The 15,143-nt window shown below is 32.9% G+C and overlaps 1 protein-coding gene across 2 annotated transcripts in view; it reads right to left on the bottom strand.

Annotated features, from left to right (window-relative positions):
* The window catches only part of LOC106126824 (MOXD1 homolog 1), a 52,848-nt gene that overhangs the window by 19,065 nt on the left and 18,640 nt on the right, over positions 1-15,143 (bottom strand). For both annotated transcript variants that reach the window (XM_013324699.1, XM_013324700.1), the window contains exon 2: positions 2,565-3,041. In XM_013324699.1, the coding sequence (XP_013180153.1) occupies positions 2,565-3,002 (438 nt within the window). In that variant the 5' untranslated portion in view covers positions 3,003-3,041. The remainder of the gene's footprint in view (positions 1-2,564; positions 3,042-15,143) is intronic.

The following is a 15,143-nucleotide window of genomic DNA, read 5'->3' as shown; positions in this document are numbered from 1 at the left end:
AATGGAAAATCAAATCTTACAGAAACTACAAAAGCGAAAGTTTAGATTGATGAATGAATGGATGGATTTTTGGTAGCAGGAAACTCCAAAACGAGTAAAAAGATCGTAACGTAATTAGGCCCAAAGATAGATTACTGTTTGAAATAGAGCTTAGGCTACTTAATAAGTTTTTTTTTCGCTCGGACGCAATCGTAGGCAAAAGTTAGTTATTAACGAAATTATTTGGTGGGTAAAGTTTTATATAAATTTTGATTTTAGAGTACTATTTATCAGTAAGTAAAGTATACAATTTGATATCGTAACATAAAAATCGCATTACCGATTGGAGAAATATATTGTCGATCGAAAATTTGGAGCGTATTCCGATATCTCGTTCAGATATCCCAAATAGACTTTTCAAATTGGAAACTAATCTCAATAATGTAACTTTGTGATATTGCTACGTTCTTTCTGTGTTTCTAATAGCATTCCTAGTTTTCCATTAAATAAACTATTAAGTCTCTCTAACAATACCGAGGTAAACAGGTAAAGAATTTGCTAAACATTGGCCGTATGACTCCAAAAATGCAGTTAAACGCTGTTTACTTAAACCAGTGTTTTAAGACATTGACCGCTGCTGATTGATATTATTCACGTTAACGTTAGAAAAGAGTATGTTTTACACATTATTAATTAGAAGGCGCGAATGTCAGAATGATTAGTGAGGGGACATAAACGTCGATATTTTATTAATACTAGTGTTGCGCCAGTACACCGGCACAGTGTCGGAGTATCTTCCTAACATTACGTATCAACAAAAACTTCTGTTATTATGTTTAAACTGGTTCAAAGTTGGATCGATTTCTGATATCTGCACAAAAAGCTGTAGCAATTTTACGGTGTAATTTAAAGGCACAAAACAGAATTCTTTTACATTGTTATAAAAAGAAAATAAGGCTTTTTCTACTGCAAAAACATCTGAATAAAAACACGAACACAGTTTTTTTATCCTTAGCGACAAAATGATTGGTACATTCACCTCATGGTAAGAGTACGTCTGCACTATTGTGCTATTTTGCAATTTGAAATGCAAAATCTCGTACAGCATTTAGCACATACTTTTGTTCACTGATTTCTTCAATTCAACAATTATTTACATTCAGTATCAGTTGTCACCAAGAAAATATTTAAATGGCCTTCTTAGTTTTTTTTTATATTTTTTTTCAGAAGAATTTAGAACACGAGCTGTGTATCCCAAACAGCCAGGTACCTTCGAGACACCAGAAGAGCTGGATATGAGTTGTTGGCTTTTTAGACAAAGCCGGCTTTTATTTTAAAGGACGCTAAATTATACGCCTTATTACTGTGTTATTTTTTACTTAATCAATTAAAATCTTCAATTCCTGCTATTTAATATTTTCAGGTCACCCTATAGCAGAACTTCAAACCGGTCGATTGCAAAAACCAGAACAGCATTTATTCACAAGCAATTTTTTATAAAAATCCTATATTATAAAAAACGAGAATCTCTGCAACGAAGAAGCTGTTAGCGGCGGTCACGGTTCGATGCCTGGGACGTTGACATGCCTGTTGAAAACCGCAAGCCTATTGTTTATGGTAAAAACGTTTTTGCTAACAACAAAGACATTCTTTCCTAACACATAGGTACTAAATTCGTTTGTCCTAAATGCAAAGAAGATTTGCGAGTGTCTCGCAAATAGGAACCTTACGTAAGAGTCGTTGTTTTTACACAGCTACGTGTATTAAATTACACGTGTTACAATTACTTGATACTTTTTAAAAAACAATTAGGCTAAAACATCGCAACAGCAACAGCAGCAGTCTTAATTATTTTTTAATAACAAATCGTTTATATTGCGATTTTTGCGTTGGAAATTTTATTTGAAGCAAAGGAGTTCATCTTACATATTGTATTAACACACTCGCTAAACAATTTCATGTCACATAATCGAGGTTCTTCTTATAAAAAAGGGACAGACAGACAAACGAACAACAAAGTGATCCTATAAGGGTACCGGTTTTTTCCTTTCGAGGTACGGAACCTTAAATATAACTAAAATATTAATTTCTAGTCAATATATGTAAAATCTGTCATCATCAATATGCTTACTTATTTCCTAATAAAGAATATTAATAAATACAACACAAACTTATTACAAGAAAACAACCAAGACAACATAAATACGTTGAAGAAAGATAAAACAATGAACGGAATAACAAAGAAAATGAGTTGGCTGGGAATGGCTGGAAAAACAGCAATTTGAATTCCCAGCAAGTGCAGAAAATTCAAATGCATTTTACGAAGGAGCTTGCGAACTTAAGTTATTCTGAACCAGAAACTTGATCGAATATTTTCAAAGCATAAAATATAAATCTGTACAAATTTATATCGACATTGATACTGCCAATCAAAGCCTTACGAATTATGAAAACAAATTTATACGAATTTTATTAATATCAAATACTGCGCATTAAAATATACTCTTGTTTACAAGTCAAAAGACCTTGACAACTGCGCCACATTGAACCGTGCGAAAAAAACAGCAGGTGCTATAAAAACTCACCAAAATTTGAGCGTTGCCATTCCTGTCGTCCACCCATGCGACCACCAAATCCGCCCCTCTCATGTTACGCCCTGAGTTAAAGCCTAAGCCGACGTAACCACGGGTTCTCGCTTCTAGACGGAACGTGATACTCGAATCTGAATTCACCCATCGTAGTACTGCATCTCCATTTTCATCGAGTCTCTCCGAATGTGCCCACGTCAAACTCGATTCGTACGATTTCGAATCGAAAACTTCTCGTCGTTGTCGCACTTTGTATTGATCTGTTATACGTCTCGTTTTCGCATTTTTTGTATCGAATTGCAGCAACCTTAGCGCTTGTGTGTTCTGCGTGGGGTTTGGCGGTAGCTCGTTGGACGGAATGATCTGCTTTAATCCGGCCAGTTTAGCGTCGCACAGTAAAAAAGCGCTTAACGCTAATAGGAGTCGGAGTTTCATTTTATGAAGCTCTGTTTGTGATCATCACTTTGAAAATATCTGAAAGTAAAAAAAAAATTGGTTAATAAAATGCAACTTTATAGATTCTTTATAGTGAAACATAAATTGATTGATCGTTTGTACGGAAATAAAATTTTTAAAATGAACTGACACCTTAAAATATCTTTGGTTTCTAATGGAAACTTTTTTCTTATGTTAAATGTTATCTGTTATATAGAATTAAATAAAAATACATATTCTATTGCGTACTACATTCAAAAAGTATAAATTAAAAACTTTTTCAATTACAAAAAGGAAAAAAATGTTATACAACGTAAACAACCACATTATCATTTATTAAATAAAATGCATGAAATACGTTTTAAATTCGGCTTAACATTAATAAAAAGGCAATGTCAACAAGACGATTCCAAAAAACATCGTTAAAGCTGTGAATATAAAATAATATAACCTGTGGGATATCAAAGTGATGCCGTTTCCGGCTATAAAACCTGTATTCTCATAAAAACGCGTTCAAGATAATACATAACATATTAATAACCCTTGTTAATATAACCTCCTTCTTTTTGAAGTCGGCTAAAAATAATACTAGCTGAAAATAAAAATAAAAAAACTGTACCACAATGTCAACTAGCCATATGTTTTAAGAAAGATTAAATATTTTTTTTAATAATAAGGTGGTGGCAATCGAGCGAGCGGCCAACTAAATTCGTCGAAATAGTAACGCGACCGCTGCATATACATCCGCAATTGCTGCGTTGCCATCCTTTAATCGACGAAGGAGGAAATGCACAGAAAAATAATATTTCCCCTTTTTATGCATCCCGTTCTACGTAAAATTAAATTAAGCCTACAATTTAATAATATTAAATGACACGACTATACAGCTTCAGCACGATACAGTTCTTTCTATATCTTATAAAACACGATTTATGTAGATTTATTGTTTAACAACTAATTCTGATATCATAGTTATTTTGCATATAAATGCCTTGTTATTGTAATAAATTATCTAATTTGTATATTAGCGCATGGCGCCTAGGCGACGAATATCATTTGCTGTAAAAAATATACAAGATGAATAAGCGTAGATTATTTACGAAGAAGCAAAAAAATATAGCTAATTTCTACCCACTCCTATTTTGCGAATGTGCGTGAATATTTTTATGTAAATTTTGTAAAAAAAAAAGTTGTGTGAATGACTTCAATTGTTCCTGCAAACATTTCCACTGGCTCAACTGTGAGACAAAATGAAAGTCGCGCGGATTATAAGTGGAAATAGGTATTTAGTGCTACTAAAAATAGAAAGGACTAAATCGAATAACATTAGAAATAACTTTTTAGTAGCATAACGACAATATAGTATGAAACTGGAGTATATTTAAATATTTTATTTACTAGATCCATTTGATATTCAAATCGTACTGAAAAGCTTTGAAATGTAAACATGAGAAACATCTTCATAAGCAAAAAGTTGAGAAACGCCATCTGTTCCCGCGGGCACTTCGTATCGGCGAAAATTTATTACTTGCTTTTGCGAATAAATCACTCGTAACGGACTTTACTAATGCAAGACACTAAAATAATACTGGGATTATTCGTAATAGAGTCGAATAAGCATCTCAAACGCATACGTTTAGGATACACCATGAAACCATAGATTTGTTAAAGTTAATATCAAGGAATGTTTTAACATCCCCATCAATGTATGTAAATTAAAAAATAAATTTTAATTCTAACTAAACTTTTCTGATTTTATACGCAAAATTAGAATATAAGAAACTACATATTTAAATATTAATATTATAGTTTCATAATATTGGTCTGTAATCCGATAAACGTAATATTAAAAATACTCTACACGAAAATTACCAAAACAACTTTATTATCACATCATAAAAAGTAATAAAAGTAAAGCATTTTATATGTTTTTTATAGCATATGATATAGTACAGAGCTCTCTCTGCTACGCGAGAAACATATAATTTACTCAGTTGCATTACGCTAAGTTACGTTAACTGGGAACGTGACTTACGACTACCTACATGTTACTATGTAACAGCTTTTCAAGCGCTGCGGTGACTAAGTTATTTAGTACCTACTCTAAGTTAGAGTTACTCTTTACTTGATTATATTGCTTTACTTTTGATGCTTCTGTTAAGCAGTAATAAAGATTAATATAAAAGTTATTTTGATACGAGCTGACGACCGCGACTCCGTCCCCGCGGAATTAAAAACAAACTTAATAAGTAGCCAATGTGTTCATCCTGATTATGTTCTATATGTATGGCAAATTTCATAGAGATCCGTTCAGCCGTTCTGGAGATACCTTCAAACAAACATCCATCCATTCATTGAAACATTTGCATTTATAATATTAGCAAGATTAATGGATCTTGGCATTTTTATAGAGTCCACGCGAAGCATTGTTTTCTTCAAACCTCGTCTTCAGTTATTATCTTTCTCTATCTTTATAAAATCCATTGCAACTAGTAATTAAGTTTAGTTTCAACCTTTTTACTGTTAATGTGAAATGCTTTTATAAGATGTGCTATCTTGAATCATTAAAATAAAAATTAAAATTAGTAATATCCGCTTCACCCGAGTCACATGCGTTATAAGTTAAAATATTAGATTTTTTCTGTAATTTTAAAACAAATCGTCCCCCGTGTGACCAAATACAGGTCTTGAATTATTGCTTCCGCTTTTATCAAATTCGATCGGGTCATCGCACCATCGATACGTAATAAGGAATGTCTATTCACAGCGCCAGGACTTATAGAGTAAAAAAGCGGCCAATTGCATTCTCGCCGAGCAAAACAAGATGGTCAGCTTATTATCCACTTATTGGGAGGAAGTCAAAACCACTCCGTCCGGTCTCGTTATAAACAAACCAAAGAAATGATTTCGACGTGTCAATGTCACTCTCTTGCCTACTAATAAGGGAAAAGTAAGGCAGAAAACTGTCTACTATATCACTTCTCAAAGTCTGAACATAAAAAGCCGATAGTTTTTTTCTTTATTTATATCCCTTTAGTAGTTATTCATTGAACAAGGAACTTAACCAAGCAATTACAAGTGTAACAATTTTTAAATGAATGTGTTTAATCCCTTTTAAAAGTTTTGGTGTGTCAACTTTCGATAGATATCCAAGGTGTTAATTCATTAAAGAATTCAGAAACTACATTTAACATGTGAATTTTGTTATAAATCGAAAAAAGACGGAAACACAGATGAGATCTAATTCAACCACAAGACCGTTACGTCGTAAGGCCGACGCCCTGTCGTTAAGTTATCACAGCTTCCGGAAACAATAACCACAGATAAGTGATTACTAATAAACCTGATTTGTCGTTTACGTATTCGTTCGGTTATAGGAAAACACTATGATTCATTTTTGTGCAAGATAAAATACTCACAGGTGTCGGACCAGTTTATCATAACTAATTTAACGTATTAAAGATTTTTATGAAGCAATTTTACAGCAAATTTTAGAGGCAAAGACTGTTTGGACAAAGGTAAAGGTAAACAAGTCTAAAATGGCAGATTCTATTCCAAGCGTGTACAAATATTAAAATTTCCTTATTTCTGTCAGGTACACTATCCGTTGATAGTCCCATAAAAATTGGGTCAGATTAAGCTCCAGAACTAATTGCTAAATAAAAAAAAGTTTGTGCAATCAGTGATGTTTATTATTCGTAACCCAAAGCACACTTCCTTATAGATAAACAAAACAAATTGTTGTATCGGTGCAATTTGCATTCATTTGTCGTTAATACTCCAGTGCATTTCGTCTCGATTGATAATGCAACGGAACCGGATATAACACTACGTCTGAATACGTCACAGACTTAATGTTGCAGTAACAAGTAACAATTTCTATAACAAACAATGATGCAATTTTCAAGACTGCAGAGATAAGGATTTTTTTGTTTTTTTTACAAATTTACAATTTTTTGTGTTGGCAAAAAGTCATAAATAACGATGGCAATAAAGATAATTTAAGGAACAATTTATTTTTAAAATGGACACATTTTTCCAGTAGGCCAGCATTTTTATACATTTTTTTTATGTTATTTTAACTATGTATTTTTGCGTGAAGAACCTCCACAAAATTTAGAAGTCTAAAACATCGATGGATAATTTTTGATAATTTCTGTCATAGAATCTGTCTATTATAAAAGTAAATTAAAAGTAATTAATAACCTGGAAGATATATGCAGAGCAAGTTTTTCAATAAACACATTACTACAGCGTTGGGGAAACTTTAAAGCATGTTTTTACCGAGCCATCCAAAGCACTCGCCTCAAAACTAAATGAACGGTTGATGGGCTTTACTGCGGAAATGTTTTTGCGCATTTCCAAGTTTGCGTTTAAGTCTCGGTCATTGTTTGAATAAACAATATCGCACTATGTCAGTTTAGTTATTTATAACAATGATATATTTTTAAAAGAAGAAGTAAAAAAATCTAATACGACAATATCTAATGCCCACATCATGAAATTAACAATGCTAACATTTACAAAGAAAACAAAGAACAGTAGTCTGTATTGTTACAATATATCAGAACCCAAAATATTTGAGTTGTACGATAAAAGTAAACAAGGAAGCTGTAGCAATATTTATAAAAGCCATGGCTGGAAGGCATTTATGATATCCAAAAGGATCATTGATTTAATGGATCGGATCCAGGGTCACAATTGAGTTTAGATCAGAAAAGATTTAGCGCGTTAAGGTCCTACGAAGGGATAAATGCTTTATAGCTGAAACGACCCAACAGTTTCCTTTAACTTGTTATTTCGTATGTTTTTATTAGAAGTATGTATGAGAAAAGTAAACACATCATGTCACTTAACGGTAGATCCTGCTTATGTTCTATGAGTATATATAAAAAATACTTTTTACTAATATTATAAATGCGAATGTTTCGATGGATAGATGGAAGTTTATTAAAAGGTATCTCGAGAACGGCTCAACGGCTCCAATGAAAATGGTATAGATGTAGAATATAGTCTGGAAGCGGACGACATCGCAGGCGACAGCTAGTATTTTATAAAAATGTCGACATCTATTAAGCTCTTAATTGCGTCTCATAATGTATTCAGATTTTAAAGCAATCATTAAATATACAACCGAAAAAAATATTCTCACGGGGGCATGAACACGAGACTAAAATTTAATTGCTGCTGCAGATTTGATAATAGCCGATTGTAAATTCGTAACTGCGTTATAAATATCCATGACTAAATAAGGATGTAGCGAACGATTATTGACCGAAACGAATCTTACTAATATTATAAATGCGAATGTTTAGATAGATGGATGGATGTTTATTTGAAGGGATCTCCGAAACGGCTGAACGGATCTTACTGATATATGGCATACATATAGAACGTAGTTTGGAAGAACACATAGAAAGATAAGATAAGATATAGAAAAGATACACCACAACTACGGGTTGACCTGGGCCTGGTAAATATCGGTCGGCCTATGTCAGTCTACTTTGGGCTTTTTGTTTCCATCTCTTGATGAATTTAAAACTAACGAGCTTTGTATATAACTTTTCAAACTCAAAGCAAAATAATTACTGTACTTTGTTTTGTTTTTTGAGCTCTTAGGGAGTCCCTAACCCTTAGGTTAGTCTTAAGTTTCTCAGTTTTTCCGAAAGCCGTTAAACTAATCTCAGACTGGCAATTCGACTATTATTTTCTTACTCTATCTGTTGAATATTATCTCACTATTGAAATATTTATAAGGATTCTAGAGCTATTTTTTTAAAGTAAATTTTAGCGCCAAGGCAATAAAATATACTAATTTATGACTCAATTCGCTTTAATTTGAGAACTGTGTTAATGTCGTGAATTTGTTGAAACAAAATCCTAGAAAACCAGAAAATCCGGCGCTTTAACGAGCGTCTATTCACAGAATTTATGAAGAAAAAAAAACATTTATGTGTGATAAGGACTTAAACTTCAATAGAACAAGGAATATTAAACCAAGAAATAAAAAATAAGGTACTCTAAGCTTATAACATGACTCTTTGGTTGTGGTTGGAAAGATGGAGGGTAAAAGGTCACGGGGTCGATCACCTACCCGCTGTTCTGATCAAGTGCAGGCTTTATTGGACGGCAATATAACTACTGCCCTGAGACAAGCCGAAGACAGGACGGCGCGGATGCAGCTGGTCGACGCAGCCGTAAAAGCATATCAAGACGAGCACGACCTTCAGTAATGAAGTATGCGAAGAAGAAGAATATGACTCTATCAAAGCACATTACTCTTTACAAATGCCCGAGTCATTCAGATAGTGATAACGATTTTTTTCTTCGGGTATTTCGGGTTTATGGCAGTGGATGTATTTACGCATCTAAAAAGTTCAATAATTGCAGTGTAATTTTTGAGTTGATACTGAACCATGATGTTATAGCTCAGCTTGACTGCTTGCTAGCTTAATGTTACAAAAATGCAAATATTTTGGTTTGATTCGACTTACTGAGGAAATCCAAAATATCCAATAAACTGCAACCTTTGCGTTCGTTGGAAACCGCAGTAGCAGTGCGCAATATTGCAAACTAATGTGCCTCACTTCTAGGAAAATGTATAAATTTACTTTGCAACTGTTAAGATTTTTCTTTTTAAGTCGGCAAGTTTTAAATTACTCCGGTTTTAAAACGTTTAAGATTTCAACTCATTCTAGATTATATTACTAAATAAAATTACTTTCATGACATTTGTGCTTCTTGCATTCTTCAAAATGAAAAAAATATATATATATTAAAAGTTTCCCACGTTAATAAAACGCTACATTACGTCAATTAAATATCGAGCAAGCAGTTATACGTCTAATTGGAGATAATTTGATAAACAAGCATACACATGAACACGATAAAACATACAATCGTGATCCATTCGTTCCCGGGTACGACTGTAGGAATTAGCGGTTGAAAGATGAAAATATTTCTAACACCAACACCTGCCGATGCTCGAACAGATGTTGAACTGGTTCGTTGATTTAATCCAAGGTTCATGCGACAATCAATTAATTTAAAACAAGTGTTGTTAAATATACGTAAGCAGTAAGAAACATAAAAAGAGAACCAACAAAATTACTGTAAGCACATAGTAAAAACCGAACCGAAGATTATAACTAAAAGTAACCATAGCTACTAACCTTCTAAAAGAGTATCAATTTTCTTTTTTATAGCAAAAGGTGGCCAACGATCAAACGCGTGAAGTGACCGATGCCCATAGACATCTGCATTTGCAGATGCGTTGCCTACATTCAATCGTCAAAGTTAAATACTTCTCGTAAACTCAGATCTTTTTTACGTTTACAAATTACGCAACATTATGATTACTGTGAGAAATCTCCGCAAACAATCAAAGGACAATAAACAATGAGTATAAAATTAATAAAGCTGACAATATCTTGAGACAAAGGAAACCATTATCTGCCTACGCGGAAATAGATGACCCACATCGATCGCTTCCTAACAATGCGAGGCGTTTTTATTTCCTATGAGCTAGTTATATTTATATAAAGAAAGTTTCTTCTTTCAAAATAATAAGCCCATCTATGTAGACAAACAGGAAACTAAACTAAAGATATGATAAAAAAATTTGCACCATCACTAAGATTTCAACTAGACTCATTTATTTTATCACTACATTGTATTTATATTGCTTTTTGAAAGACTTTAATCCACCTATCATCAAATAAAAGCAAATGGATGATTTTTTTGTTAGCATTGCAGCAAAATTTTCCCATTTGCATATTGTAAAAACAATTCTTAATAACGTTAAAGAACGTAAAATTCTTATATTAACTATTATATTTAAATAGTAGCTTCATCTAATCTTGTTTGTAAAATTCCGCAATCTGCAACATTCTCAGATGAAATTTTCTGAGTCACAGATAATGACCTATTCAAGATTATTTCGTAAGCAGAGAACGACGGGCGCGGTACTAACAACCAGAAATGCCAAACATTTAGAACCAAGCGAAACACTAATGCTGGTATAGAATTTTAAAGCAAATGTCGTTAAGGATTTGTTGGGATTTAAAATTTAATTAACTTCAACAGAATATAAAGCAATAATTAGTATTATTTTTTTTATAACAGAAGGGACCAAATGAGCAGCGGGAACACCGAGATGTTCAACGACGCCCGTGGACATCAGCAATACCAGAGGAACCGCAGATGCGTTGCCTTTGTTGTTTTATTTTTTGACATAAGGCATTTTTAAACTCTACTAATCAATATATAATTATTATATTAAAATCGTGAAATTTTGAGTGGAATATAATCATAAGAACGCTCTTACTGTAGTTATGTAACTATAATAAAACGGCTATCCTAAAAAAATGTATTTTTTGACTTACATACACGAAATGAATGACTATTTTTGACAAAAATCAAGACTTTCATATATTTAGGTATTATTCCAAATTCAATTTCAAATGTTGAGAGAAGGTCAAGCGATCTGGAAAATTAGAACTCGTTCAGAAATACAATGATAAAAACAAAACTCAAACGCCGCAAATCCGTTTCGGAACGTTAATTACTTAGCGGAAAAAAATGTAAACGCGTCCAACTTGGAAAAGCACGTGCTTTCACGTGATTAGAGTTGTTACTTTTTATCTCAATTTATCGAAGGAATTTAAAAACAGTTAACGCGGCACAGCTTGATAAAGTCGGATACAGGAAGACAACGTTAACTCTACCGAACCGGGATTAATATTGATAAGAAAATCTCCGTCGTTTGTAAAATCCTGGGTTACATTTAAATATCTAGGATAGAGATATTGAATTCTTCTTTTTTTACAGAACGGGGCAAACGAGCAGCGGGAACACCGAGGTGTTCAACGACGCCCATGGACATCAGCAATACCAGAGGAACCGCAGATGCGTTGCCGGCCTTTGAGATAGTGATAATCTCGCTTCTTGAAGGAACCTAAGTCTTAGCGGTATTTTATAATGTAATATTTATTTTTAATTATAAACTCGTAGAAAACGGATATGATGAATACATACACTGCAGATACAAAAGGATTTGCACAAAATGAATTATTGAGATTTTTTAATCGAATTATACATATACTAAAAACAGGAGAAAAGAACAAGAAAAATCATAATATATACCGTTTTATCTGAATATCCAAAAATCTTAGAAATGACTCAAGTATTGTGAATTAAACTTTGGTATAATTAATAATTACAAATAAAATCAATACAATTTGTATTTATATCTTTTGATGTCTTCTCGTGTCGCACGTCCGCGGGATCAATGTCCTGCCACCTGCGCCATCACATTCCGAATGCCTCTTGCAAATTCGTTATTTAGATCCATGAAATTGATCGCTCACGGCTCCTTGTTGCTGTTACCACAGAAATATCACTAGGGCTTTAAAACCTATAGTCAAGATTTTCCGTATAATTAACCGATATTCCAATCAAAGTTTTCGATGTAGGTACTCAAATTAAATTTTATTAAGTTAATCTATGCTCGAAAAAAAAGTTACACCCAACTCTACTTGCATGTTGCAAGAACTCTCTATATTGTTAAAGAGAAAAGAAAAACATATTTTAAATTTATTTTCTAAATTATACGCTACACTTTCAAGAAACAACTTCACAAGATTATCATATGAATTTCAATTTGCATATGAATAACAAAATCAAACATTATAAATTCAAAACGTGTTTATCACTTTTGAAAATTGCTTTATCGCTTTGTGTTTGAGAATTAAAGGTAATATCATCTTGTGACAACCCTAACTTTAAGGGAGCGTAAGGTTGAACTTTGGAAGTAAAATTTGCATGTTTAAACGTATATAAGATAACGTGTAAAATCGTTTAAATATGCTTGAAACTCTACCGTAAGTTCAGTGCTTAATTACCTACAGATTAAGTATATTTTATCAGAATCACAGTAAGTAAAGACCAATCTATACTGTACAAAAGTATATAATCTACATTTCAAGACTCATTATTCCGTCAATAGTTATCAAAATAAAAAGCCGTACTTTTTATTAAGCTTTAAATTCTAATCTTCGAAACATATAAGAACGTATTACGAAGTTATTAATTTGAATGAGAATCTAATTTTAAAATTATACAATTTTCGAACAATGACTAATCATTGACACAATGTTGTATTAATTTTATTAACATAATGAGTATAGCTGATTCATAAGTAATTAATTTAGGACGAATTGTGCCTTTCATTTGCTCACAAACATCGACGTGCATTTGCATGAACTCCATTATGAAGCAATCATGTCTCAATTGTTGTAATTTGCCTGTAGATTTCTGCCGTGTCATTGCCTTTGTTCACTAATACATCTGAATTCGATTCATTATCATTTTATAATAAACATGTTTCGTTTAGTAACGATTACTAGCATATGAAGAAGCAACTTTAATGTTTGCCAAACAATTAGAGTTTGTTTTTAATTCAATTTTGGAACAAACTTTAATTTGTTTCAAAATCGGAGCAAATAAGCTAAGTTAGTGTACGGTTAAACCTAATTCTCTTATAATAGATCCTTCAGACAAAGAAAAGGCACACACAATAATTACAGAGTTACTAATATATGTTTTCCTGATGAATTCTTTTTATTAAATATTTTCATCCGTATAGATTAATAGACAAAAAACAAGAGGAAAACAATAAATTTTAACAGCAACACAAAACTATTAAGGTGCGTCCACACAAAAACATTCGCAATAGCACGCTCAAGACGAGTGTTACGAAAGGCTCCGCGGAGCGTGAACATTCCACCGGCCACTGAGCATGAGCCGCGGCACGGGCAACACAAAAACGTCAACAAAACGTCAACGTAAAACTTCCTCGGCACAGATAATACAAAACTCTCTTCAAACTGCGCACACAACCTTATAACTTTTTTATTAAAAAATGGCGAGACCGGGCAAAGTTTCGTTACGTTCAACACTTCCAAAGACTAATTCTTTAAGGCACCTTTCATTTAATATATGCAAAATTTTTTCTTCAAAACTCTTTTTTTATACATTAGTATTGTACCTTTATAAATCTAATTGCATAATCAAACTACTAACAATATAAATGCGTATGTTTAGATAGATGGATGGTTGTTTATTTTGAAGTTATCTCCAGAATGGCTCAACGGATTTCGTAGTAATTTGGCATACATATAGGACATAGTCTGGAAGAACACGGGCTACTAATTATGTTTTATTTAATTCCGCGCGGACGGAGTCACGGGCGACAGCTAGTTTTATGATAAAGGCTTTTACACAGCTATTAGCTAAACGTCAGTATTCAACAATTATCGTAACTGTTAAGTGTTACGTTTGAAGAATAATTATTGTGTTTATCCCTATGTTACTAATTCTATTTCATTTAACAAGAGAACATAGTATTTACTAGCACCATCTTGGGCACAATTATTTCCTACACATTTTCATTCAGCAGTTAACAATAATGAAAATTGGAAAGTTAATATCGAAGCATGCACAAGGGAAATTGTAGTATGGTATAGTTTGCAGCGATTTGAGTCAGTTCCTACGTTTAGAGAACAGACTTGAACGGAAATGAAATCTTGATTGCCATTATCGCAGTACCGGCTTTTGTTGGCCTTGTGGAAGACATTCATCAATTACAGTTACAATCTCTATACATTTTAATTGCTTTACTTTTAATATCAACTTGTTTTAAACTGTATCATTTAAAAGTAGCAATATGAACAAACTTATCAAAACTTTCAGTCCTATAGTAAAGAGATAAGCGATAAACTATTCCTAACTAGAAAAAATATTAATGCATGGTAATAATAAATTACAAATTGATTGCACCAAAGGATAATAGTACAAAACTACGGTAGATTAAACCACGATATGTTATGAACCTACCGTACCTTAAGCTACAAAGCAAACATATTATCAAGTATTTGATGTAAAATAAAACTCCAAATTAAACAACAAAGGTATAACTGTATCCGACTGCTGACAGCTGTTATGACTGACAGATGTTCAGTCGCATGCCACCACTCCCATTCTCCACGGAGAGCTCTAATGGTACAGTCAGCCGGTCTCAATTATAACAACGTAGTCACTTGTTTCCGATTCGGTGTGCCCGCTATCGTAAATCGTTTATCA

This window comes from Papilio xuthus, unplaced genomic scaffold (genome assembly GCF_000836235.2).
Source record: "Papilio xuthus unplaced genomic scaffold, Pxut_1.1 DF824992.1, whole genome shotgun sequence".
NCBI lineage: Eukaryota > Metazoa > Arthropoda > Insecta > Lepidoptera > Papilionidae > Papilio > Papilio xuthus.
Note: the sequence above shows the minus strand (reverse complement) of the source record. Positions and strands in the feature narration are given on the sequence as shown.